At 39.1% G+C, this 27,232-nt stretch overlaps 2 protein-coding genes across 5 annotated transcripts in view; both read right to left on the bottom strand.

Annotated features, from left to right (window-relative positions):
* Nucleotides 1-1,645: 1,645 nt before the first annotated feature.
* On the bottom strand, nucleotides 1,646-23,932 carry LOC135258227 (myelin basic protein-like). 2 transcript variants are annotated; one of them, XM_064341566.1, is made up of 6 exons: nucleotides 23,799-23,932; nucleotides 13,708-13,797; nucleotides 11,845-11,871; nucleotides 11,211-11,240; nucleotides 6,646-6,756; nucleotides 1,646-2,060 (listed from the first exon to the last, which is right to left on the bottom strand). In XM_064341566.1, exons 1-6 carry the CDS (start codon nucleotides 23,916-23,918, stop codon nucleotides 2,025-2,027), a joined length of 414 nt encoding a protein of 137 aa, XP_064197636.1. In that variant the 5' UTR covers nucleotides 23,919-23,932; the 3' UTR covers nucleotides 1,646-2,024. The 2 variants fall into 2 exon arrangements, with proteins under 2 accessions (XP_064197636.1, XP_064197645.1); XM_064341575.1 differs by lacking the exon at nucleotides 11,211-11,240.
* Nucleotides 23,933-23,966: 34 nt separating this feature from the next.
* The window catches only part of LOC135258215 (myelin basic protein-like), a 58,168-nt gene continuing 54,902 nt past the window's right edge, over nucleotides 23,967-27,232 (bottom strand). For all 3 annotated transcript variants that reach the window (XM_064341547.1, XM_064341536.1, XM_064341526.1), the window contains one exon: nucleotides 23,967-24,303. In XM_064341547.1, coding sequence (XP_064197617.1) covers nucleotides 24,011-24,303 — 293 coding nt within the window. In that variant the 3' untranslated portion in view covers nucleotides 23,967-24,010. The remainder of the gene's footprint in view (nucleotides 24,304-27,232) is intronic.

The following is a 27,232-nucleotide window of genomic DNA, read 5'->3' as shown; positions in this document are numbered from 1 at the left end:
TGTTGATATTTTGGCTGTGCTTCATCTGTGGAGCTAAATTTCATAGAGCTAAAGCTGGAGCAGCAGGCACAAGCACCATATGTGCTGTATTCCCAGCAGTGTGCTTGTGTGTGCGTGTGCGTGTGTGTGTGTGTGTGCGCCTGTGTGCGTGTGTGTGCGTATGTGCATGCGCACGCACACCAGCATGTTTACTCCATGTCTTCTCAAAGGACTTTTAGAAACTGAAAGGGGTCGATATGTGTTTTAAGCATACGTTCCCTTGGGGACCCTCATGTCTTAGTAAACTGAATGTGAAATTGTGTGTCTGTGTGTGTGTGCAGTTTCGCTAAACTAAAAAGGATTCTTGGACACAAGCTTCTTTTATGAGTTTTTTTATTTTTACTTTACGTTAAAGAGGCATGTCATGTTTTTATCTTTATTTTTTTGGTGGCGGGTACAATATTCAAAGGTTTCAGGGTTTTAATTTACATTCATTCACAGAAATCACATACACACAGAGATGGGGGTGGGGATGCACTACAGAATACTTGTACTGTTCATAAACCCATGGGCAGTTTTTTTTATTTATTATTATTATTCTTTTTTTGAGACATGAACATTGCAGAGCCAACATGCTTCATCAGTCTGCCATTTTTCTTTCCCTCCGGACTCTCAACGACTTCCCCGAACACTCCTCTCTCCCGCATGAAATCCTAACCCACGTTTGGACACACGAGGAACAACAAAACACATGTTTTTGTTTGTTTTAGTTTGTTAATAAATGAGCACCTTTACGTGGGCCTATTTAAACCCATCTATATATGCAGCGCACTCTTAGGAAATCACATGGCATTGCATCAGCTAGCTGTATTCTTTGCATCAGCTACAATTCTTTGTATGCGCAGTGCTTGTGTAGAAGGCAAGACACCATAACACGGAAAGAGAAAAACACAAATAAATGGAGAGAAGAGCAGAAATTAAATCATTAAAGCTGTCATGCTGCAGCAGCTGCTATAAATACAGCTGTGTCAGCACACGCTTTGACGCAACGTAGATCTTTTCTCCTTTCTTATGGAAAAATAAACAGTGCACTTCAGACCTTTTTACATTTTAGACATGGTTGGAACACGTCCAGCGCCATATCCATTGTGATTTTAGTACCTTTGTTAAAAATGACCAACAGAGGATGACGACTATAATTTAATAGCGCATTTTGTATTAATACAAAGTAGAACATCGTAGTTAGTCCATTTTTTATCCATCATAGGTAACGCATCATCAAAATTCACAACCAGCCACAGACTGTAAAACACTGAGGACAGAAGACTCTGGACAATACATATTTTAGGTAGACAGAGTGTAGTCTTGACAGGACGACTAACATTTCAGACAGTAACATTGAGCATGTTTTAAATGTTTCAAGCTACCCAAAAACCAAAGGGGATATTTAAAAAAAGTAAAATGAACAACAAAAACAATTGTAATAAACGTGTTAAATGACAAGCCTTCTATGTTGAAAAAAGACTAAGACGGACACCAACTGAAAATGAACTCCTACATTCTACCAGAAACCATGTGACCAAAGCACAGGGACAAAGCGGACATCTGACCGGTCGCTGGGTCAGTTACAAGACGACAGTTCAGTTCGGCCGATTACTCGGCCTCATTTTGTTTTTGTTTTTTTTGTTTTGTTTTTTTAATTTTGTTTTGGTTTTTTTTTTTTTTGGACATTTTGAAGATGGTAGCAAAGAAAAAAAAGAGAAACCCCGAATCCTTTAGGACTTAGCTTGTGAGGCAACCAGCGACGTCTTCGACAACGGTCTCACATACAGTATGGCGACCGCACTGGATTCGCAGCGGGGCTAACTATGCGCGGAGGTCTCGATGCTATCTGCTGCCAGGGAAACGAGGCGCGGCGGTTATTAGTGCGTTAAAGAGCAGAGCAAGGTGTGAGTCTGTCAAGCGGAGATTTCCTTCCTTTTTTCTTCTTTCCTCTTTTAAGTTGACATCTTGTTCCTTTAAAAGGGGATCAGAAGGAAGTGACATCAGCGTTTCGCTGGTGAACCAGATCGGCTTCCTCCCTGTGAAGCAAACAGAGGCAATGTAGTGTTAGCAGGAGGCTAGTTTGACTGGAAGGCAGTCAACCGTCATGACTTTAGTAATCACAATATACTCAAAATGTATCTTCAGTCAGGAAACTTGTGATAATGAAGAAACACTTTTCGTGGATGTTCTAGTCCTGCTGACGCTGAGCCTACCGTTTGAGAAAGAGCCATCTTAGTTTGCAGTACATTTTGTTGATTATATTAAATTGAAGAAAAAAAAAAAACAAAAGGGTAAAATAATACATGCAATGAGGGTTAATGTATATTTTTGGTCACACCTTATTTTGTGTAATTATATACGGTCTCTAGCTCTTGTCCCAACAGAATGCTTCATCATTGGCATTGAATTACCACTTCATAATGCATTACTGTCTATGAATGTTGATAGGAAGAATTTTATGTTAATTTTTTAAATAAAATTAAATATTGCAGTGTTATTTTTATGTACATGCTTTATATGAGAGTCTATAAACAAGCTATTCTTTTTTTAACAAATTGGCACAGAGTAGTAAAGGAATTTCTTTCTCCAAAAAAAGTTTTTCTTACTTTACACATCCCCATAGACAACGTTCTTGAAGAGAGAAAGCAAGGTTTCATTCTTTATTTCCATTCTGTTTTCCCCTCACATTTTTCCCTGCTATTCACACTGGGTCTAGGCCTTTGAGGTAAAAAAAAATTGTAGGCAAAAAATCGATTGGTTGACGGATTGAAGAGAAACTCGGAGCTGAGCTTCCGACTGCAGTCTGAGATTCAGTACAACATATGGTGCACTTGGATCTGTGCATTTCTTGCTTGAGGTGGGCTGTTTGAGTTCAGGAAGACTTGAGCAGAAACTCCTGTGTGATGGAAGATAAGCCCAGATGCTGCCACTTGAGCACTGAGCTTCGGGATCAGCTTTGAAAGCACAGTGTTTTCACAGTATGATAACTTTTTTTTTTACAGGGGAGACCTGCTCTAACCATGAAGAATGAAAAGTACTTTGTGCTCACAGTTCTCAGTAATTCATCATCTAAAGGGACCAGAAAAATCTCAGGAACTGTACCCCACAACCAGGGTTACTTACTCCAACATTACACATAAGGGTGACACAATAATATTAGTATGGGTTTAAGAATACTACTTATGAGTATCCGGACTGATGATGATTTGAAAGGGAGAGTGTAAGGAAATGGATGAGTATACAAAGCCGGAATGGGGGATACGCAAGCTAAAAGTTAATTGCGTAGAGACACAAAAGGGGAAAAGGGCAATTTCGTATTTCATAGTCATTTTTCGTATTTGACATAGTCATAGTCAGGTAACATATAAAAAGAAAACTTTATGAAAAGGTTTTATACGTTTCTGCCTCTCCTAAGAGCAATGAGAACACAATGTTAAAAACGAAAAGCTCCCAGTGAGTTTTGGGATTTCAGACAAAATTGATCTCCGATTGGAAGTATTTTGCATAAACGGATTTCAGGAATGGACTGTGCATCTTCTCCTCCCTTGAAGAAAGAAACAGAAAAAGGGAGGATTGTAACAAAACATGATTATACAAATGAGGAAAAGCTCTTCTTTGAGATAATGATTTGAATTAAGATAATCCATACCATACAAAGCTTTTAAGTCCCTCATTCCTAGGCAACAGTAAAAGCGGACATCGCTTTTGAGAAACGTGCTTTTGGAGTGTCACTGAAAATCATTATTCCTAGTTGGAGGGAGGGGAAAACACTCATGCATTTTAAAACCAAACTAGAAAAAAGAAAAGGAAGAAAACTATGAAACTTCATGAAAGCCCGTTTCCGTGTTTTCCATCTGTGCTGCAAAACAAGATTATATGAGGGAAAATCTGCATCATTAAAAGGCATGCACAAAATGCAAACCTTACTTACAGGGGAAAAATATGTCCAGTCCAGCTTAATTCCTCTTCACATAGCTCATTGCTGATAAAAAAAGAATTTTTAAGTCAAAGGATTCACCTGAAAGTCCTGCTTTTCCAACATGCATGAAAAATGCTGAAAAAGGTGAGGTACTCAGCTCAGTTTGGAGGAAGGATGCAGAGTGGTTTGCGTTTATCACTTACTGTACCATAATGGCAAATGATACCTCCCTGTTTTGTCAGTGTTCAAGCGTACTTTTCAATGCTACATACCAGGCTAAAACTGCCAATGTGCAGACATTTCCCTCGGACCAGGCTTAAAATGTAAAATCAGTTCACAATTGTAATCAGTTAAAATTTGTGCCTTCCTAAGCTGGGAAAATTAACCAGTCTCTCTTTCAAATGCGTTCAGTTGTTGCTTTTAAATGTATCCATTTAGTGGACGCTTTGGTCCAAAGTGATTTTCAACGCCATTTTTGCAAATGGCTCTGAGTGCAACTAAAAACGGATAACTGCAAGAGCCAGAACAGGCACGCTGCACTTCACTGCAAACACAGTGCACGTGCTGAATGCTAACGTGCAATCAGAACTACAGCCCACCTAGGACACTTTTCACAAGTACTTACAGCCCTAAGCTGAAATGCCATCTGATTGAGTGCACGTGCAATTGACTCACATGGGAGTCAGCGCCTTAATCAACTCCCAGTGTGTCATACTAAATGTCATGCTAAATTAATCTACTGATTCCCTTGAATGATCCATCGTTATGCAGAGAAGTCTCCCCACTTCTCAAGAGACGGTAGAACTCTTGACTTTTTTTTTCCTACATGAACAATGAAAAATTTCCATGATTGTTTTAGCGTTTTGGCAATCACATGTCAATCCTGAGAAGAGGCAGGGATATAATCTGTTAATTAACATGAAGAGGACAAAAAGGGAAAAGACAAACCAGCCTCAATGTTATTTGCTTAAAAAAAAACCGTACACACACACACGCGCGCCATGGCCATTTACCATTTACCGTCTTGGCCCCAAACCCTTATCTGAGAATGTATTTCATCAGTTTTTCATTGTATCTTTCATATACTGTATCATTACACCTTAGTCTTCCTTGCTTGTTGACTATTTCTCCTCTGAGGGATAACCACAGTAATCTGTAATCAGTATACTTTCTTATAATTGCTTATTTCCAATTATCCCTGTTGTCTCACATGGGCACTGACATTTGGACAGCCTACTCAATTTTAATTGAGTGTATGTGGAGCTGGATAACTTAATTACATCCCATTTCAGCTACAATATAGAACAACCACCTTCTCAACATCGGTTTTCACTCGGTTTACTTGTGACAGCCTAGAAACCTTCTATGAGAGAGCATATTCCTTGGGAAATGAGGGGCTTGGGTTGATAAACCAGCACATACTAAGTGGGCCCCTCACTCTTCTTATGTTTCTCAGGAACTGTAATTAAACAGGATATATCTGAGCTCAGACAGCTTGACTAATTAAACCACTGGTACTGCCTCGCTATGCTATGTCCAAAATATTAGGATTCAGTGCAGGGGCTCTCTAAATTAGGGGTGGGGAAATTGCTCTTGATGTTCCAGGAATTTTTGAGAAGGATCCCCATACAGATGGAGAAACATAATTCTACCTCATCGAAACGCAGACGAGCAGCGTAGTGCCAAGACGGGTGGAAAGTACTTTCCCTCTGGCAGGGCTGTCAGATGGTTTAAGTGGGTATGAACTGAATTCTGGGCCATTCACCCCCTCAGTGAAGTGCACGGGGAGCTGAGCCTCGTTAAATTCAGACTGTGGAGAGAGCGTTTGAGAATCTTGGATTTTGCTGCTGGGCTTAACTTAAAGCTGTCCAAAGAGTGTCAATTCATATCTCGTGTCATGTGTCCTTGGCAACACACAGCCAAAAAAAATACGCTTACATGCATTTGTACATTTTCTACAGCAACGCCACCAGCATCCTTAGCACGACTGAAGACTGAACACAGGTTGTTTACATGTATCAGAACACCACCGCTTTCAGTTAAAAGTGAGCAAGCAGCCATGTTTGGAGATTGTGATTCTTGGCACTTTACCATACTTTCAAAATCAGGGTAGGGCAACATCTCTAGCATGTGAGACTCCTGTCACTCAGTGTCATACTTGTCCCAGTCTCTACTGTGTGTTGAACTGATGAGTAGCTGTGCTCTGAGGGATGGTTAAAGAACTGGATTTGCTGGTTCAAATCCTAGGTGGTGCATCTCCTTGGAAAAGTACTCAACCTGAATGGGTAGAGTGAATGCGCACTGATGTGAATGGATAATATGTGCAATGAAGCCTAAATCCTCTTCTGTATGAGAATATCTGCTTCATTTGTGGCCTGTTAGTGGCACAGGAAAGGACTGCCCACGGACCCAAATGAGATCAGTGCAAATTAACATACCCACGGTCTCTCAAATGGCATGCATAAGTGAATATTTCCTGAGCTGCATGTAATACCAGTAAAACGGTTTGGATGAATAATTTGCGGCTGGTTGCTCACTGATGATGACAGCGATGATGACATCATGATTGTAGTGTGAGAGAAAGGCATAAGAAAAGCGTTCCTCCTCTCTATCCAGCCGTGTAGGCGGTACTGCTTCCTTTGGCCCTGGGTGTAAAAAGAAAAGGCACTTTATGTTGTTGTTGTTGTTGTTTTTTTTTTTACCATTTTGAAGATCCTGGACAGGGTGCCCTCCCCTTCTCCCCGGCGGTCTTTCTGTCCTTTGAAGGGAGATTTGCTGGCATCAGAGCGAGACTGCGAGGACCTCTGGTCCCCCTGGAAAGAGACACCCACAATCAGGACACAGCAGAGGGGCGGGGCCGAGGTGAGCAGGGCCCGGGCCTTTGCTCCAGAAAGGAATGAGAAGAACCCCGCCCCCTGAGGGGCCAAGAGAATGAGGCTGAGGTAGAACAGACAGGCTCCATGCCCAGGAGAGAGGAGCGCCATGGCGACGCCGACGGGGGACACAAAGACTGAAAACTTCACCACATCAGGGGTGAACTCTTGAGAATAGGCGTAAGACTTGAAATGCAGTCCTGCATAAAAGTCCTGGACTACTGTTAGAGTGCACCCACCACTGCACCTTGAGTAACATCGAGAGAAACTAGGAGAAACTCCCAGACAGAATAGAAAGTGCGCCTTACACGATTGCAGAGAAAGAAACTTTATGTTATGGAACACGCACACAATAACACTGCAATCCATTTCATATACGGATATTTGAGTCTTTTCACCATCACTGTCTTTTTCAATAAAAAGCTACGCCCGATCAGCTGTCAGGAAAACACAATGGGAGTGTGCTCCTTCATTATATATTTCAATTGTTGCGACAAATGCACTACACTAACAACTCTGGCTGACAGACAAATGAAACCACAGGCTTCTGTGCTCAGTAAGATATAAATTGTCAGCACAGAAAGGGAAGCTTATAAATGTCTTCCAAGACATCTGAAAATCTTTTGTTGTGGTCAAACATGACCTTCAACTACAAATATGAACTCTCTGAAGCTAGTGTGAGTTCTTTGAGTCTTTTTATTTGCTTAGATATTTTGTGATTATGAGTAATCTTAAGATCTAAAAAGGCTTCATGACTTTGTGCCGGATTATTCATTTAGCTTAAAGGATTTCCAACTTAAATTCTATTTTCAACAAGAGATATTTTTGTATGATTACAGCCCCTGTTTTCACAGATGTGTTTAGCAACTTAATGACAGATTCACAGAAGGGTGATAGAGCTTGCACCTGAAATGCAATCTTGTATTTGGTCAAAGCTAGTGAAAGCTGCAGGGGACAAAGCTTTAAGCTTGTAATTTAGCTGGGCTACTTTTGAAAATGTACCTCTAACCACCAGATATAGCTTTTAACTATACCGTGCCTTTGTATATATACTGCTCACTATCAGTGTTTGCATTTTAACTATATTCACTGATACGTTTTACAATGTTCACTGTATATATTATCATGATGCCTTTAAACATGCTACGGATAATAAGTAAATAAATGAGGGTTTGGGCAGTCAAAGCAGAAAACATTGCTGAAAATTACACAAAAAATAAAGTTATGTTTTTTAAAATAATTAAACTAAACAGGTTTTGTCCACCTCCATACCTTTGTGGAAAATAGCAGAATGGCTAAAGCTATTCATTGCAATTTAAGAGCCAACCACTTTCTGCCATCAGCTCACTCCTAAACCCAGTGAACATAGATGCCTTCTGACAGTGATTAAGAGGCCGGTAAACGGTGGAGACCAAAGGTACTTTCGCAAAGTAAAAGACATCAATAACGCAGGGAAGATAGGGAGAAATCCTGATTAATTCAATCTAACCTGGAGGAAACAAGAAAAATAAAGTTGTGTATGAAACAGATGTTACAGCACAGTGAACTAATTCATCAGTTACTGTTGAACTGGAAGATGTGGGGATTGCTGATTATACTGGAATTATTAACAGTGACCTGTGAGACAATGGAGACAAAATTATAGAGGAAGACTGGGGGTCAATTCACAATTTTTTAATTGATTAAAATTAAATGTATTATTTCAATAACAGTTTTTTTAAAACCCACCAGGATGCTGAATTATAATTTGAATTGATATTTCAGGAATTAGACAAATGAACTGAACATTTTCCATAATGAACCAATTCTGTTCATTATGACAAATATGCCTCCTCCAGCTTTTTCCACTCATAACAGCAACAATTTCCTTTTAAAATATTACCTTAGAAGTCAGATGTCGAATAGTGTTATAAAACACAACTCATTATCAATGACTTTTCTTTATTCATATCTTAAGCAATACATTATGGATATGTATTTTTCACAATACATATCTTTAAGTGTTAACAGACTACTGTACATTATGGTATTTATCTTATGAAGTAATTGTTTTGCTTGTGTTTTTGACAAAATCCTTGTAACAATGTCCTTGATATCAAAGTAAGCATTGTTTATAGTGATAAATAAATGTAAAAAAAATAAAAAATAAAACTCGCTATTGAACTTCAATGAATTCCACTCCTTTGCAAATTTTAATTAAAATCCAATGTCCTGTCTCCAATTTCAATTCAACAACTGATTCGGAATTTATCAGAAATTCTCAATTTGTTTCAGCCCTGTTTCAGAACCTTGCCCTGTTTCAGAGATCAATTTATGTCATGAGTTGGTTAATGCTACAGCATACAATCACATTCTAGACTATTCTGTTTCAATTGAAATGGTTTTATCAAGAACAGTGTGGACTCACTTGGTCTGCATAGAGACCTGACCTCAACTCCATCCATGCCTTTGGAATTGATTGGAAAGCGAACTGCAAACCAGGCATAATCGTTCAATCAGTGCCCAACCTCACTAATTCTCTTCTGGCTGAATGGAAGCAATGCTCAGACATCTAGTATAAAGCCTGCCCAGAAGAGTAGAGGTTGTTATAGCAGCAAAGGGTGGACGGATTCCATATTATTAGATGAGATGTTGGATGTCAGGTGTCTACATACTTATGGCCATATAATGTGATTGTGTAACAGATATCATTGCTCCAGTTTAGGCCGGAGTGAGTTCTGGTACATAAAATGTCCAGGTCCAGAGAAAGTTAGCCGTTCTAGATTAAGGTGTCAAATAACGCTTCATTTAACTGTTATTATAGTTAAATGCAATACACTCATTTATTCATTAAAAGTGACCTCCTTTGCAAGGAGGTAATTTGCAAGCAATGGGCAAGTAAGCACACAAACTTTACACTTGATCTGACTGCAGTACTTATAATGAACTCACAGTTATTGTTTTTCATGCACAAGTACACATTTACAAGTCTCTATGGTTCAACCAATTCCTGACCAGCATACACACTGTATACAAACGAAATTCCAATTGCTAATTGTTTTCTCTACAATCAAATCAAGATCCAAATAAGCCAGCAAAAAACACTAGGAATACTTCACAGATTCTTGAAATAGAATCTGCCAGGTTTGGGAGAGGGTGTATTCTCTTTTTAGGGGAAAAAAACACCCTGTACCCTTCTCATGTCAAGCTACTGAAGCTAAGTATGGTTGGGCTTGGTTGGTGCTTGGTTGGGAGACTTGCATGGAAAACTAATTTGCTGCTGAAGGAGGTGTTGGTGGGTCAGTAATCCTGGTCACTCTTCCTTCAAATTAAAAATCCAATGCCCAGAACAGCGAGGGGAGCTTTGTGCTACAGAAGATACTGCTGATATTTTAAACCAAGGCCCTGAATCACTGCAATTAATTAAGAGCTCTTGGAACTTTTTGAAAGAGAAAGGGTGTTAGCCCCCAGCGTCCTGGTCAAACTCCAAAAAAACACTGACTTTCTCATCTGCCACCTAATTGCCCCCCTATCTGACTTTCACATCCCCACAATCCCTTCCTTTCATAACCTCTTAGGTTCACCAGTTGGTCACTGCAATGAGAACTGTGGCCTCTTTTGGCAACACACTCTCAAAAGTTTGGTTATGCTGTATATAATCGTACATAACCTTGCTATTTATCAAATATTATGTTTGTGAAACATTTATAAAACCTGTTAAAATGCTCCTTCTAACTAAATATTTAGTATTCATTACTGACATGTGCAAAAGCTGCACATTGCAGAGTTTACCAAATTTGCTATCCCTAAGAAAACTTCAAAAATACTGCAAAGAAAACCGTGAAAATGAAAAAGTATCACAAATCCACCTTGCTCTCTTGAACCAGTGTTCCATGTTATGACAAGATTTTGGATCCTTTTCAATTTTAACTGTCACAACAGAATTGAAAAGAAAGCTGTTGGAAGAATAGTTAAACTTGCATGAGAAAAATTATATCAAAGAGAAAGAGAGAAATTGTGAAAACTTCTGGAAGGTAAAAATTCAGTATCTTAGAAAACCAAAAAACCATCAACCCTTCCACCCCTTCAAAACTCAACCCCCTGTTCCCTAGACAAATCTGGTCTGAACTGTTAAATAATGTAAGTGCTCATCACACAGAACACAGCCAATGGGGGAGAAGCAACTACTGGGAAGAAAAATGAGCCAGGTCAAACAAAGGTCAGGTCAAGAGGAACCATGCAGAGGGAAATTATTTAAAACAAGGAAGAAAAAATGGGTGGGAAAAATATGAAGTGAGCCAAAAGGGGATTGGCAAAATGTTCAAAAATAAAACGGGAGAGAAAAAAAAAACAAGGGACATATGGAGTTTTTGTTGTTGTTGTTGTTGTTTGGAGATTGCGTTTGAATCACCTACCAGGCCTAATTTGGCAGAAAGTCCTCTCCACTGGACATGAAAGAGACAGAGACAGGGTCATGAGGGGACATTTTGGAAACGTGTTTGCCAAGCCCAGCTCGCTGGGCACTCTGCGGACCTGTGCCGCCATGCCCAGCCTCTGTCAGGCTGGCATATTTCAACAGACATCTGGTGACAACAGCATTGAGATGACTCCTATTCTCCATCCTACACACCTCAGTATGGCATTGAGATGAAACATACAGGCATTTATGGCACCTTTCTCGTTTCTTGAAATGAGGCGTTGCAAATTCTAACATTTATCGCCGTTTTCAGTTGTTTTTATATTCTTGCTAAGAAATGACTCAATGTTGGTAGAGAAAAGCACAAATTATTCTGTCTCAGGTTTAAGAGGAGACTGCAAATATTTCCTGGAGCCTCGTGCGGGGGAGATTGTCACATGGCAATTAAAAAAGTGCTGTGAGACAGGAAGTGACATAATCAATGCACGTGTGGTGGAGTCATGGGTCTGTGTGGCAAAAGAGTTGTCCTCTGATTGTCTGTGTTCCATGCGTCAAGACTAACTCAAAAAGCAGAGAGAGAGAGAGAGAGAGAGAGAGAGAGAACGAAAGAGAGAGAGAGGTAGTGAACTTACCCTGGATTTGGGAGGAGGAGGGGAAACCTGGGGACAATGAACAAAAAATGCAAACAGAATTAGCCATGGAATTCAGGTCATAAACACTGTATAGCATACGCAGAAGTATAATGGTGGGGATGGAGATATGGAGATCTTCATTATTGCCTTGTCTTGACAGGAAAATAATTTTCTTGCCCCTGCACCACAGGAAGAAAATAAGCCTCTGACTACAAGCAGAGAAAGTTTATCATTAGGGAGAGACTGTTTTCCTTCATGGTTTGGTTGAGGAGTTATAGTCACTACTAGCCGCTCCAATGTAAAGTCAGGAGCATAGAAACCAAATGCAGTGGGTGAAAATATTTAGCCATCAACACACAAGATCAGGGGCCTCATTTATAAAAACGTCCTTAGATTTATACCTGAACTTAGTCTTAAGATCATTTCCGATGGTGTGCTCACGTTCGATTCATAAAAGATACTGAGCATAAAAAACCTTTCTTACGCAGGTTCTAAGATGCCCATTTGTAACTTACGCACCTATGATCTATAAATCTCAAATTAACTTAAAATTGACGGCACCTGAACGTGCCTTACAATCACCAAATTCCCCTTATATAACGCTAGTACAAATGAAGGTTTATTCAGGAATAACCATGGACCAAAAGAGAAAAGCAAACTATTTGGAAGACGAGATCACGGCAATGGTAGAGGAGATTGAAGACAGGCAACATGTATTATTCGGTGGAATAAATAGTGGGTTGACAAACAAAGCCAAACAGGTAGCTTGGTAATGTGTTGCCGCTGCAGTGAACAAATTGTTCATAAAGCTAATGTAAAGTTCACCACAGGCTTGGACCCATATGCGTCCCAACCTACAATACCCCTACATAGCCAGCAGGAAAATCACTTATGTCAAGTCTAGACTTTGCGTAGAGATAAGATCATTTCCATGTCAAAGTAAGGTTTCATAAATAACTACTTATATGTGATTTTCTGTTTAAGTCATACTTAAGATCAAAATTGATCGTAAGACCGTTTTATAAATGAGGCCCCAGGCTTTGTAACAGACTGGTAAGAGAATGTTATCCAATTATCCAAGCGAGCATGTGCCTGAACACTCTGTTATGCAAAATTTTCTTCCATTACCTTTAATTATTTAATTTCATTTCCTTTATACTCTTTCCAAATTGCATTACACTTGGATTGCAAACCAAAAAAAAAAAGCAAAAAAGGAAAAAAAAAAAAAAAAAGCTGGAAAGTCAATCTAGCTATGGCATACTGTACCTGGAGAATAATTATATTTCTAATTAATGACTTGAGCTGAGAAAGTGGGTCATAATTTGCAAGCAAAACATTTCTAAAAGTTTGTATCTCCTTCTAATAACAGCTTTGGTGGTTAGACAGGTCCACTTAATTATTAATTGTTAAGTTTAGACTTCTCTGCAAGAAGTATGATCAATATTTCAGTTAGAAAGCCACGCACAGAATTAATCAAGAGCAGAGTATGGCCAGCGGTCAAGGCCTCCATGGGCCACAGTATGCTGACTGCAAATTCAATTCAAATAACCTCCAAGACTTGGTAAACCTCAGGGAAACGTGAACTTATTCAAGCCTGGAGCCAGACTTTAAAATGTCTGGTCCAAGAAATGCTTTCCGAAACAAGCCAGGCAAAAAGAGAATTAACAAGTTTAGGGTTGCACTGCAAGTAGATGGGAAGTGGGTCGCTAACTACTATACTGGGTGATAAAAAAATGTCTCCTTGCTAGATTGGTTTTCATCGCATCCAGGGAAATGTGTTTGAGGCGATTAACAAAAGGGTGGAATATTTTGAAGAGAATCTCTTTGGTGACAGAGGAGAGGTGTTTGATGGTGGCTACTCACAATGGATCTGAAGAAGTGCACCACGGCGTTCTCTTCCCCACGGCGACGAGGGGAGGCCTGGACGGGGGCGGCGGAACCCCGGAAGGACCCCTAGGGGACACGGGCAGAAAAAGATTCCAGGTTACACTGTGCCTCATAGACAGTCAAAATCCTTTCAGGTTCTGTAATCTACCTGGAGGGATTCAACTCAGACTTGCAATTTTCTTCCTTCAAGCAAATGTAGACAGTGCTATCCATCATGGAAAGGCATACATACATATGATTAAGAAATTACAGTATGGCACAGTGGCAGCCCATGTAGGTCCCAACCCCATGTCGGCCATAGCTGCAGCAGATTTGAGAGTGATATGTAACCCGCGCTGCTTCATCTCCCATGTTTGATGTAAAATATGAACTCCACAGTACATCCGGGAGGATCAGCAAATAATGTAAAAAAAAAAGGACACATGAAGCATAATATTGTGGCAGATTATAGGTCGTGTATTATTTCCACTCAGTCACATTTATCATTTAGTCCCTAAGCCGTTAAGTAGAGTAATCCATTTAAGCATGTTATGTTTAATTGCTTAATTTACACAGCAGTAGATGAAATTAACTAAATACAAACATGCCTGGCTAGAATTAAAAGATGGTGCATCATTATTTCTCACTCAAAGTTAAGGATAAGGCACACTTCATTTAGATTGCATCCAAATCCATCTTCAAATAAAATGAGCATTTAAAAAAATCATTAAAAATCACGGAGGCCTAATATGCATTATGTAGGCCGGAAGACCCCACAGAAACGCAATAGTGAAGGCTACGCTTTCACAGTTGCACACTCGTTTAACACTGTGGTATGGATTGGAGACTAAAACAATTCCTGCAAACATACTATATCATTCGTGTGCAGAGGAAGCAACCTTGTCAAATGTCCAAAAGATATAAAGGTTTCCATTAATGATTGCCCTCACTCTCAAGCTCTGCATAGTAATTAAGAGGCTGCTGAACTCTGAATGCTTGCATCGGGGAGTTCACATATTAAGTGCACGCTGATAAAGCCTGACGGAATTAATTAAATCATTCCTGAAATTGTGAGATTACAGATTCGTCTCAGTCTCTGGGGTGGGGTGGGGGAATTACACTTTCAGCTCACTAATAGATCTTCAAACAACTCCCCATTACTCTCATGTAGTGAATACAAATGTAATGACTTAAAAATACCTTTCTTGGTGAAGTAAAACGATCCCGGGCCCCGATCTCCTTGTAAAACACAGATTCAACAGATCTATGCTGCTTCAACCTTAATGATGTATGGACCTCCAACATTTGCGTGCCCACAGCCACATAGTGGATGAATGCATGGATGGACTTGTGTCAGCACACGACGTGGGTTATTCTTAATCATTCCGCTAAGCGCCGTACTTAAACTTAATGCATAATTGAAATGAAGTTGGCACATAGAAGGATAGCCTGTATTTCAAAAGATGTATACAATACAATGGTATACAATGTTAACACATGACAAAAGAAACTTCCGTTGCTTTAAAGCTATTTTAGTACCTCAGAAAACTGTTTAGTTGCTTGTTTAGGCCTTCTGTGCCATCATTTCAGTTGATATTCCACCTACATCGTTGGCAGTAGTCGATATTTTTATTGATGGGTAGACACAACATAAACATTTGGAAGCCACTAACAGCTATAATTGCAGAGCATATTTAGAATCTATCAGGAATTACTAAACTTTTTTCATCAAGCCAGTATAATCAGTGTATGTCTTTGGATTGGAATCGACTGGTTTTTGTAGACTACTCAGGGCACCCAGAGACAGCAAAGCATGTGCTCATTAGCTACATACTAAAGCCAAGTGACCCAAATCTCAAACAGCACCACACACCTAAGATATTTACTTATGGTCAAAATAAGAAAACAACTTGGCACAGATCAAGTGGAGTTATAAACTAATTCAAATGAATAAATTAGTCATTCAGCTAACCCATCTCTTCATCAGGTTCAATTGATCTGAAACTTATTTAAATGGATCAATCACGAAGTGGAGGATGGAAATAAGACAAGAGGGTGGAGAGAAGAAGAAGGCCTATTTCTGCCAAACACTCAGGTCACCAGTCACTTGTGGTAGTGAGAAAGAGTCACAGGTATATTTCCCCCACTTTTCTCATTTCCTGTCTCCCTGAGTTGATCCCCATGCACTATAAAGGTCATTTTAACTTACAGTACAAATAAATACCAACAGTCAGCTGAGTGTACTCAGTGAAGAGGCCACTTCCCATGTCAGAGAATGATGTTTAAGAGACTCAAATCTTCAATCTGTGGTTGGTTGTTCTAATGATTGAGCACTGTAGCCTAGCTATTGTTTTCAAACGTATACACACAGAATACTTGAATATAACTTTGGCCCAGGTGTATTAATAAAAAGAAACCCACCAAATTTCATTTGTCACAGGTTGTATTAACAAAATAATACTGCAGAAACACATTTGTTTGCATCTTTTAGCACAGAAATACGGCTTATAGTTTTCACCAAACTGATCAATCAAGCCAATCAACATTTAATTTGGAGCAAAGACAATTCAATGAACAGATAGAGACAGAAACAAAATTAGATTAAAAAAATGAGAATACAAAAATCCCAAAACCAGATAATTCGTTGGATACCATAGCACCTAAAAGTAGTTTCAAAGTTGCAAGACAGAATAAGGAAGTAAGAATAATGATGCAAACTTTTTTATTTAAATTGAAGTATTTTTAAGCCACTGATTTATAAAGTAAGTTTACAGCCAAAATAGCACTTCTTTGTTGGTTAGATATCATCCTAATAGTTTAAATGCAGTTGGCCCTGTCATAAAAACAGAAGACATTGCAAGAGAACATAAGGTTTACCATATCTTTGTGCCTGCCAATCTTTCAAAATCGTTTGACTATTGAGTATCACAATTGAGAAATGTAAATATTGTGTGCGATTAAAACATTTTTTTTTTCATAGTTCCACAAAGCAACTGAAAAAAATACAGTGAAATTAAGACTATTTTATAAGTTTGAGATTATTCTTGAATTCTGAAAGCAACTACATTCTTATATATGGACATTTGGAGACCATGATCAGTTGTGTGCCCATTCTGTGGGCTGCCAATCAAGGAAGAAATTTTAAGCGGACATGGCCTTAAACTTGTGAGCCATCTTAGATGACCAAATATTTCTTTCACTCTCTTAAACCCCTCTACTCTGCCTTCTGTCAAAGCTTGGGGCCTACTACCACCCTGTCACACAGATATATCTCTCTATTTCTTCCTGCTTTGGATGTTTTCCAATGAATATGGTGCTTATGTTTGAAAATTCATAACTGGCAAGGCCTTGAACTTATTTTACAAACCTGGCTGATACTGAGGTTCTATACACAGTTTAACAGTCAGAGCCAATTATGTCATGCTGTGGATCTCAGTGCTTAATGAATATTCATGACTTCCTGTCTTTAGAGGAGACCTTGAGGTTCCATAATGTGAATCCAGAACTTTCCTACTTTGTTCCTACAGTTTGGCATGCAGCTACTGAACAGTGTCCTTGAATTTGTCCTTAACTTTGACTTACAAATATATGCAATACTTTTTCAAATGGTTTTTGGAGATTTAAAAATTTTGAGCATGTCAAACTTTCTGAAGATAAACATAATTTGTGAGTCAATACTTATAACCAGTGTTTGGCTCTGTTGTTTTCTTCACTGATGTCTCCACCTATAGCAGCAGGCCTGTTTGACAGGTTTTCATAGGAGACAATCTGATGATTCTCAAGAGGGTTGGGGGCAGTGTCCAGTGCTTTACGTGTTAAGATTATAAATTACTGAAAGTCAAGATAACTCACCTGGTCGGGGTTCATTTCTATGCACAAGACTGTCAGAAGCTTCAGATGCTGTAAGTTATTTTGCTTAAGTGGCTGGACTGACAAGCTGGAACGGGTGGTACAAGTTTGATTCCCAGTTGGGAAACAGCCATTGTGATCTTGGGTCAGGCATTTAACCCAAATTGAAGTCCCATCTGTCACATCCACTGGACAGGATCACTCTGAAGAGGTCAGCCTTTTGGACAGATCTGCACTGGGCACCTGCAGACAGCATCTACCGGGATCCCTGCGGTGACTCCGCCTCCTCATCACAGACCCTGAAGGATGTTCAGAGGCTGCTGGCGTTTTCATGTGACGTTGACTCATCTTCTACGGAGATGTGAATTCTGCTTTTCTATACACTCTTTAAAATTGTGCTCTTTAAAAATGGATCATGAGTGGACAATTATTCAATATGCTAAAGAGGTGTTAATGTGGACAGAACACTTATCATTCTGCTGGAGTACTTATCAAAAGCTCTTTGCCCAGTGGAGGTAAACAGCACACAGCCAATCATCCAATCACACGTGCTCAACCACTTACACATGCACATGGTAAATAACAAACTAGTTAAATTCGTATATTAGTATATGGCCTGTACTGAATGAGCAAGAAAATTTGCCTTTCAAAATGATAATGTCCATGGATTTAAAGCCTTATCTTCGCTCTACAGTCTCACAATGATGAAGCGGCCTGCTTTTATTTGATAAAATGTTACATTGTTTTTTTTGTTTGTTTTAAATCGCAGCAAGCACCAGTGCTTCATAATTAGTCATGCCTACAGCTACCCAAAGCCAAAATAATATCATAAATAAAATAAAAATAACTTTTTTTCCCCACAGGAGGAGTGTTCCAGAACACTGCTACACTACCCATCCTGTAATCCACTTTCCAAAATACTCATAACTCCAGGCAACCTTCAAAGTAAAACCCAGTGCTATATGACAGGTCCTGCATCTCCTAAGCTCCCTCCCGCAGTATATTCAAAATAACATTTACAATTACTCAGCAGGAGATGCTTTAACTGTTTGAACATATGGGAAATACACTATGATGAATGATCTCCGCCTCTCAGGTAAACATAGAATGACCCTAGAGAACCTAAACTGTTTAAAAAGATTTGATACATACATTTCACTAAATTTAATTATACCACCCAGGAAAATGACAAAAAATCCATCACCAACACAGAGCATGTTACAAAGTAAAGTAAATAATTTTTTCACATAAATGATGGGAGAATCTATTGCCTAGGCAAAATGAGTGTATATTTAGACTTCTTCAACCTGATCTTCTCAATGTAAGGCCTAAACATCCTCAGTGTGTTCCTGTGGTTTAAAATTCACATTAGCTCATAACAATGCACACGTTTCAGATCCAAAATTTTACTATAGTTAAGCTGCAGTTCCAGTTGTCAGGTCATATCAAGTCTAGTACAGTTGTCTGATAGACACTGAGTGTAGTTAGTGTGTGATGGGTTAGCTTGAGTTTTGAGTTATAATTTTGGGTGAAGTTAAGTTCAGCAGTAGAGTTACAGCTGAGGTCAGGGTTATTCAGATAAAATGTGCAATTAAACAAATTATTGACTTTTAGTCCTTAATTGCTTGTTATAGGGCACTTAATATACAGTAATTAGTTACCATCAACAGTAAACCATGGTTAAATTGTGGTTAAATGTTATAGCATTCCTGGTTCAAAAGCAAGTGTTCTGTTATGATTATAGGAGCCACAATTGAATACAAGACTCAGTCTTTCCCTTTATCATCTTTTGCAGTTAACATGGTTAAAAGCATCTTCACATTTTGACCTGAAATGTGACATCCTATAAATTAGAGGTCATGCTGCCACTGAGGTCCATATTCTTAGTACCAGCACACAACCCAGCTTTTCTCCCGCAGTTAGTCGTGATGTCACTCTACCCATGCCTCTCATCATTGTAATGTTTTCTGGCTGAGTCAGAAAATGTTTTATAAAAGATAGTCTAACCTTCCTGTATACATAGTTTTGGGGGGGGGGGGGGGTTATTTTTTATTTGACCCAGATTTGTGATTTAAGACCAGCATGGTTTAACTTAACGGTTATCATAAAGGCTTTGGTTATACTTTTTACAAAGTCAACTAAGGCCAATCAGACAGTTGGGAGTTCAGAAGGAACTCTTCCCCCTAAAGCCTTACAAGGCTGAATCTCAGAAAATGATGAATATCATGTGAAAGGCTTAGGCTCACAATCATAAGACGGGCTTTGGCACAGTGCTTACACACCACCATTGGATTCAAGAGGATGCTTTACAAAGACATTCTCTTCCCCACTCACTGATAAAACTACTTCCATTAACCTGGCCATCCAAACCACAAATCCCCTTTACAGTTGATTGACTGAACAATTCTTCACATTCCCCACCAACCTCTAAGTCACCAGAGTCACCAGATTGTCACCGTGGATGAGAACTGAATAATGGTGAAACTAAACATGAATAAATAAAGTGACAGGCACCTTCCACTCGCTGTACATTTTGGCCTATGGTATCAAATGAAATCAGAAACATTGTGGCTGTGATTAGACCCAGATGCATTGATTCATTTCATAACCTCATTTCATCTGACAGAAAAGCCACTTTGAAAATGCATGTCATTATTTCTATTCATGGCATGATTACTCAATAATGTTGTTACAGGGTTAGAATGATAACCATTTCTGGCAACATCAAAACCTTTGGACGCATGGTGAGTTATCAAAGAAAGAGGAACATTAAACAAAGGAAAGAGGAGAATGCTGTGTGTTTGTTGTTAAAGCGTTTAATCAAGCTGTCATCCAAAAGCATAGAACAATGTCCGGTTAAGAGAGAGCTTTGGAGGAAGGCTGGTATACAGTAGAGTAATAAAGATTACAAGCATTAATTTTCATATACAATGCTTACAAAAGAGATCATTCAACAAGGTGAGCCTCTGAAATACTTGCGGTTAATCACTATAGCCTCATACAAAGTGTGACCTCACAGTTTTCTGAGAAGGTAAAAACAGGCAACAGGTAATCTGCACTAGAGGAGTGAGGTCCCCTGGTTCATTGACTGGCCCAATGTGATACTTAAGTTCCCTTTGTTTTTGGACTCACTCACAAGCAAGGCAACATGCTTGGAATGACCATGCTAGGGTTTGGACAGAGTGACACCGGACAGACTTTTGCACACACTGTCACCCCTAAAATTCTTGTTTGTGGTAGTTTTTTCCACAGACAACTGCCATGTCCATGTACAAGTAACCGTAAAATACATAAATCCATGAAGCGAAACACAAATTCTTATAATTTTAAATATTCAAAATGAGGCCTAGTAGTAAATCATTTTATAGCTTAAAATGAATAAAAATCTGTTTTCAGACTTGGCAGATCTTCTGTGGTAGGTGCATTAGAAGGTGTTCAAAAATATGTCCGGAGAGGTTCCTGAGATTCAAACTTGGTGTACAATAGTTTTGGTGATACTCAGCAGTTGTAGAATAGTTATTCATTGGCCATGCTTTCAAGAGGAACTTAAGACAGAATAGTAAAAAAAACAAAAACAAAAAAAAACAAGTAAAGCAAAAAACAAAACAAAACAAAACAAAAAAAAAAACATACACATCAAAGCCGTACAAATAGCATTGGTACAAACTCATACTAAATGTTAATCAGTGATCTGGCCTCAACCATTTGATTTTAAGTAAACTGCATTTGATTAAAACAAGACAGAACTACTTGACCTGGTGTTCTGCATTGTAACATTGAAAGAAGATGTATGATTCCCTCCCGTTTTTGCACAAACATTTTGCTGTTTGAATCGATGGTCATTCGATCCACTTGATTGAACATGGCACTATTTCCCCTCTAGGGAAACTTGCTCAATTAAAAAAACCAAAAAACAATTCAAGACATGGTAAGATTAACAATCTATTCCTGAAGATAAATCAACACCAGAAAGAGAATACAGCCTTGTAATCTACATCTTGTTGATGATTATTTATTAGGATTTTACACCTCTAAAACTATTTTTCTTATTTTCTATTCAAAATTAGTACCTGGAGTAAAAGTTTTTTTGCTTTGCTATCAAATTAACTGAATAACATTAAAAGAGTGGAAATAACTTGATCATTTTAAGTAATACTGTTGCCCTGCTCAAGATCCTTTGAAAGGCTGAAACAAGACTGGTGAAGCTTTACTCCCAATTAGTACATTTTAAAGAACAAGGCCATCGTGGAACTCTGAGTAGAGACTTTGATCCTTTGCATGCCCACCCATTACATAATTATTTAGATATGTAGAAGAAATTTCAGCCTTAATAGTAGAAAGAGATAACTACTTTGTACTCATAGGAATACTCCAACCACAATGAGCAACAGAAAGTACACTAAATCAGTTCCTTTTGGCAAGAAATTGAACAAATTGTGAACAAACAGCCATGAAGAACACTTCCCAAATCATTCCAACAACTGTGGCAGGAAAATCATACATTTTGTTAGGTCTAACGAAACAGAAAAATATAGGCTAAACAATGGCAAAAATGTGGCAGGATACATTTGCTTACCAGATATTTATATCTGGAAAAACAAATCCATGTTATAAAAATGGTCAAACTGTGAGTCTAGAAGTCTATGGGATTATTCATATGCCAACTTCATAGAACTAATGAGCAGATTATTTTGTAGTCCCACACATTCCAGTGTTTAACACTGTGAATTGTTATACACTTGAATGTGATTTCCCTGTTCTGGTTCTATACAAGCCCCCTTGAGGGCTGTCTGTGGAAGGCCTTTTTTACATTACAGTAACGGACCGACACAGAGGGCTAGGTGCATTGCATATTCATAAGACGCAGCATGGAACCAGTTTGCAGTATTCCCCGATGCAATCTCGGATGAAGGAGCAAAACTCGACACTGTTTGATGGGGTTTATGATTATGTTTCCATGTGGAAATGTTAGGGTTGGCCCCAGAGATGCTGTGCACTTTCCATAGTTCAATATTACCCTATGCAAGAAAAGAGCGGGTTGTGGACTCCAATATCGCCACTCTGCCTGTTTTGACTTTCATTCTGAATCGCAAGTCAACTTCAGGCTTTGCCACCTGATTTCTTAGGAGATTTTGCATTTGCAGCGATTCAGTAATGCCACACAGTAATGTAAGCTCATGAACCTAGTCGTAAACATTCTGTACCATTACCATATGTGATACAGCTTCTTGAATTCCAGAAATGCCAATATATTAATCTGAACATATTAGGTTAGTGGATAATATATTATCTCTCAGCACAATTATGTACAGGAAATTCTGACGTTTCATATTATACTGTATATTCAAAAACAGCAGACACACCCATTTTTAAGTCTACCCCTTCAGAAAAACCTGCTATCTAGCCCCGACATGCAGAATTGTCAAGTTCTGCAAAGTTGTTGAAATTTTCAAGATTTGAAATGCAGTAAGACATACCTACTTACATACATTTAATTTTTGACACAAGTACAGATTAAGCAGGTGACACATCGCCTGTTCCACAAATAAAGGATGCTTTTCCTGTAATCAACTCCATCAACTAGGCAAACTTAAACTCCAAAATGGTCATTTAATAGTTGAGACCATTACATTAGTACCACTGATCACAAAATAAGGAATATATGAAAGTAAAGGTTCTCTATCACTGTCACCCACCACTATAGAAAATGATAATATCACAATTGTCTAGCTTGTGTATAAGCGTACAAAACTGACCCAGCTGAGTCTGCTACAGACAGCATAGTTCATGAGACCATCTGGACAATCTTATAGTTTGGCTGAAGACATAAAAAATCAATGTCAGAAATATCCTGCAAATTTGCAAACATCTCTTAGAGGCCTACTCTAATAAGAAAGTAGTTTTGATAAGGAATGCTAAGTTATTGATAAGACGCATATCTACTATATGGCCATAAACTTCCAACCACACCCTGAAGTTTTAATCCAGTGTATCCGTAATGGCAATGTCATGCGGTTAATAACCACGCAATACAAATTTGGTACATAACATTTCTTAAAACCTCCGACAAAAGGAAAAAACAGAAAACAGAAACAAGGAAATATTCCTGCAATGAATCCTTTCGAACCATTTTCAAAAAAAGGATAACAAAAAAAAACAATACAAAACTATGTAAAAATTTCACGTTTGTTTTTACTTATTCTGAACTTTCACCCAGAATGGAATTCCTCATCTCTCACCTTGCTCTTCCTCTTCTTGTCCCCTCCAAAGAACTTCCCAATCTGGTCCAGTAGACCAGGGTTCTTCTTCCTCCTGCCCAGACCGAAGGTCGCCTGTCCCGAAGTGCCAGCGGTTGCCATTTTAGGTGTCGATGGTCAAGGGTTAGGGCTTAGGATGCTCTGTCTCTCGGTTTTGAAATGTCAGGGGGGAGGAAAAAAACGAGAGAGCGACTCTAGTCTGCGTCTTGCTCTGCGCAATCCGAACCCGACTCCGTGCCCGTTCCGCTGTGCTCCTGGATGGTATGCAGCTCATCCGACTCGGAGGGGCGGTCTTTGAAGGTGTTGTCCTGCCGCCCCGGGGCATCTCGGGAGAATAGGCGGACCAAGTGGGGGCGGGCGGCGTTGGGGTCAGCTGCGCTGGCATCGCTCCAGGCATTCTTCGGGCCCCCTGCTCCCGTGGAGTCAGTCGCCGCTGTCTTCTCCGAGGGGCTCCCATTGTTCTGGTTTACATCTGCCTCACCCTGGCCTGAAAGAAGAAGAACAACAAGGGTTATCTATGGACTTGGGCCTGGTGCAGAACTGCCTCAGGGACAATAGGGCCTCTTGTTAAAATTCTCTCCTCTTTCATTGGAAATGGAGGTGGGGGGTGGGGGTGGAAAACCGTGAACACGTTTAGAGATATGTTACTATATCGCACAGTAACAACGCAAATTGTCACCGATCATGATATTTGAGACCATCTCCGCTGATCATCAAGAAATACACGCTTTGGGTGCTGTACCATGATTTGAACCTAAACGACACCAGGCTTGAAAGTAACATCAGAAAAGAGACATTTCTTTTTTAAAAAATGGAACAGCTCCTTTGTTTTAAACTCTTTCATATGAAGTCACAAAGTCCCAAAACAAATACAACAGTATGGATGTTTTTTTAACAAATGGATACCATACAAATTAAAGGTTATGTAAGTGTTTTTTCCATGGAAACAGTGGTTCAAGTGTGATGGAAGGTGGAACACATTGACATATTAAGATCTATGGCATTTAGTTAAGAGATGGTGAGGCAAACTCCACTGGTTCTTATGCATTGATCAGCTATCCACACCCAGTGAACAATGCGATACTGTACTACGCTAAGTGGTGCAGCAGAACACCAGGGTATCTGCATACTAACATTTTTTTAACAGTCGTCCTTTGTTTTGTTTTTGTTTTTTCCTTCCTTTTTGCATAGTTATTTCTGAGGAACAAAGCGAGCTGTGTCATAAAAATAACTCATCTAAGTATGGATTTGAAATGACAAGCATCATGACACTTATCTTATTTAGGAATGACTGCACAGCCAAATGGAATCTTAATGCCATCTGATCTACCAAAGTCGCCGTTATAGAAACGAGTTTGGGGATTCAACCAGCATGAAGGCGGAAAAAAAAATCCTGATATTCAAAGGTTACTAGGAAACAGTTGTGCTGTCCTGGATGATGAGACAGTGTGTTGCCAATACCGTTTCAATTGCACGATTGAAAATGGTAAAGATAAGACAGCCATTTAAGCAAGCAAGATAAAGCAAGACACAACTTGTTTACTTTCAGATAGAGTCTCATTATGTGAGATTTCACCACCATCAAAATTATTTCCATAAAATAGATGAGGAAAAAAAAACTAAGCACAGAATGTTTTTTTGGTGGTTTTCCAGCAGATCATGCAAGTTAGAATTACTATGGGGAATACAACACTCGGTAATAATAGAAGGTATTAAATGTGTAAATGAATTATCCATCAAACAAAAACAAGAAAGTAATGTGAAACTGTTATGCTCACACTGGCAATTCTCAAATGAACAAACCTGTAAATGGGTTTCCTAAGAGGGCTATCAAGTTGGCTGTGTGAGAACTTGTGAGCTTTCAAAAGCATCCTATGGAGACTTCAGTCGAATTGCCTCCAAATCTCACTGCAATTACCACCTCTACGACTTAACCTCACAGACCTTTGCATATTACAGCCACTTCACTAATCACAACTTGTCCTCATATGGGACCAATGAACACTAATGAAAAAGAGACTGAACCTGAATAATATTGTCCCAGATCAGGGGAATTTTACACAGGCATTCTAGAGTTGCCAGGCCTCATGGACCTCTTTATCACATAGAACTGTTCCAAGGCCAGCTTCACTCGCACTGATGTGCTTATCCATGCCTTCTGTTGAGCTTGGTGCTAAAGCCTATCTTATTTCACTGTGAGGCAATGAGTTGCAGGTACTTTCCGTGAGTAAAAACGGATGGAGAAAAAGAAAGTAAAAACGGATAAATATAACCCTTTCATCTCTTCAGAATTATTAACCAAGAGGACATTTTTTATCTGTAATGTACTTCCAGTAAAAAATTATTTTCTGACTTGTATAGCTCGTATATTTTGTGTTGTAACTCATACTTTGCCAATTTAATAAACTCCAAAGGCCCTCCGTACCACATCCTATCTCGATTTGACCTCACTGAAATAAAAAACGACAATTTAGAACATTCAATGGATTATGCCATTCAATTTGATTTGATAAAAAATGAAGAAACATTATACTAATACTTAATAATTAATACTTTGTGGTGAAATATATTTGCTTTATCAGAAAACTACTGATCCAACAGTGAGGGAGCTCTACATATACCCAAATTGATTGTGACTTGTTGCAGCCATCTTTTTCTGGTTTGGACCTAAATGGTAAATGGTAAATGATGCATTTATAGCGCTTTATCAAACATACATGATCACTCTCATTCACCATCACACCACTCACACACCAACGGTGAAAGGCTGCAATGTAAGGTACCAATCAGCTCGTTGGGAGCAATTAGGGGTTAGGTGTCTTGCTCAGGGACACTTCGACAAGCCCAGGATCAAAATGGCAACCCTCCGACTGTCAGACAACCGCTCTTACCTCCTGAGCTATGTCGCCCCTATGTTGGACCTTTTCCTTAGACCACAATGCACTGAATGTCAGATATGATGAGTGATTATTTTTGTAATGACCACATTAAGGTGCCATAGTTCACTCTGAAGCAGAACCACATGAGCATATATTGTCTTATCAGACACATCTCATGTGCCTTTATCATTTTTTATCCTTTTCCCAAAACCAAACAAAAGCAGTAGCATAGAACAAGATAAATGAGCATGCTACGAAGTGCCATTACTGTAATCCAAAACTCCAGAAAGCATCATTTCTGGTTTTTTTCTTCGCTCAGTGAAGCTCAGACAACCCAGACAAGTGTGTCTGACTGTCTCTCAGACGAGGCAGTGACCAAGACGATAAAAGCACCAGCACGTTCTCTGGCAAATCCGAAAATTGTTATATTACTGTTTTGTTAACACTATCACAGGCCTCACAAGGACATAGACCTCTACAGACTAACATGCTTTCACTTTCCCCCCACCCCCAGCCCAAGTCTTATACCTGATAATT

This window comes from Anguilla rostrata, chromosome 1 (genome assembly GCF_018555375.3).
Source record: "Anguilla rostrata isolate EN2019 chromosome 1, ASM1855537v3, whole genome shotgun sequence".
NCBI lineage: Eukaryota > Metazoa > Chordata > Actinopteri > Anguilliformes > Anguillidae > Anguilla > Anguilla rostrata.
The sequence above is the reverse complement of the archived record's forward strand: the minus strand, read 5'-3'. Positions and strand labels throughout refer to the sequence as shown.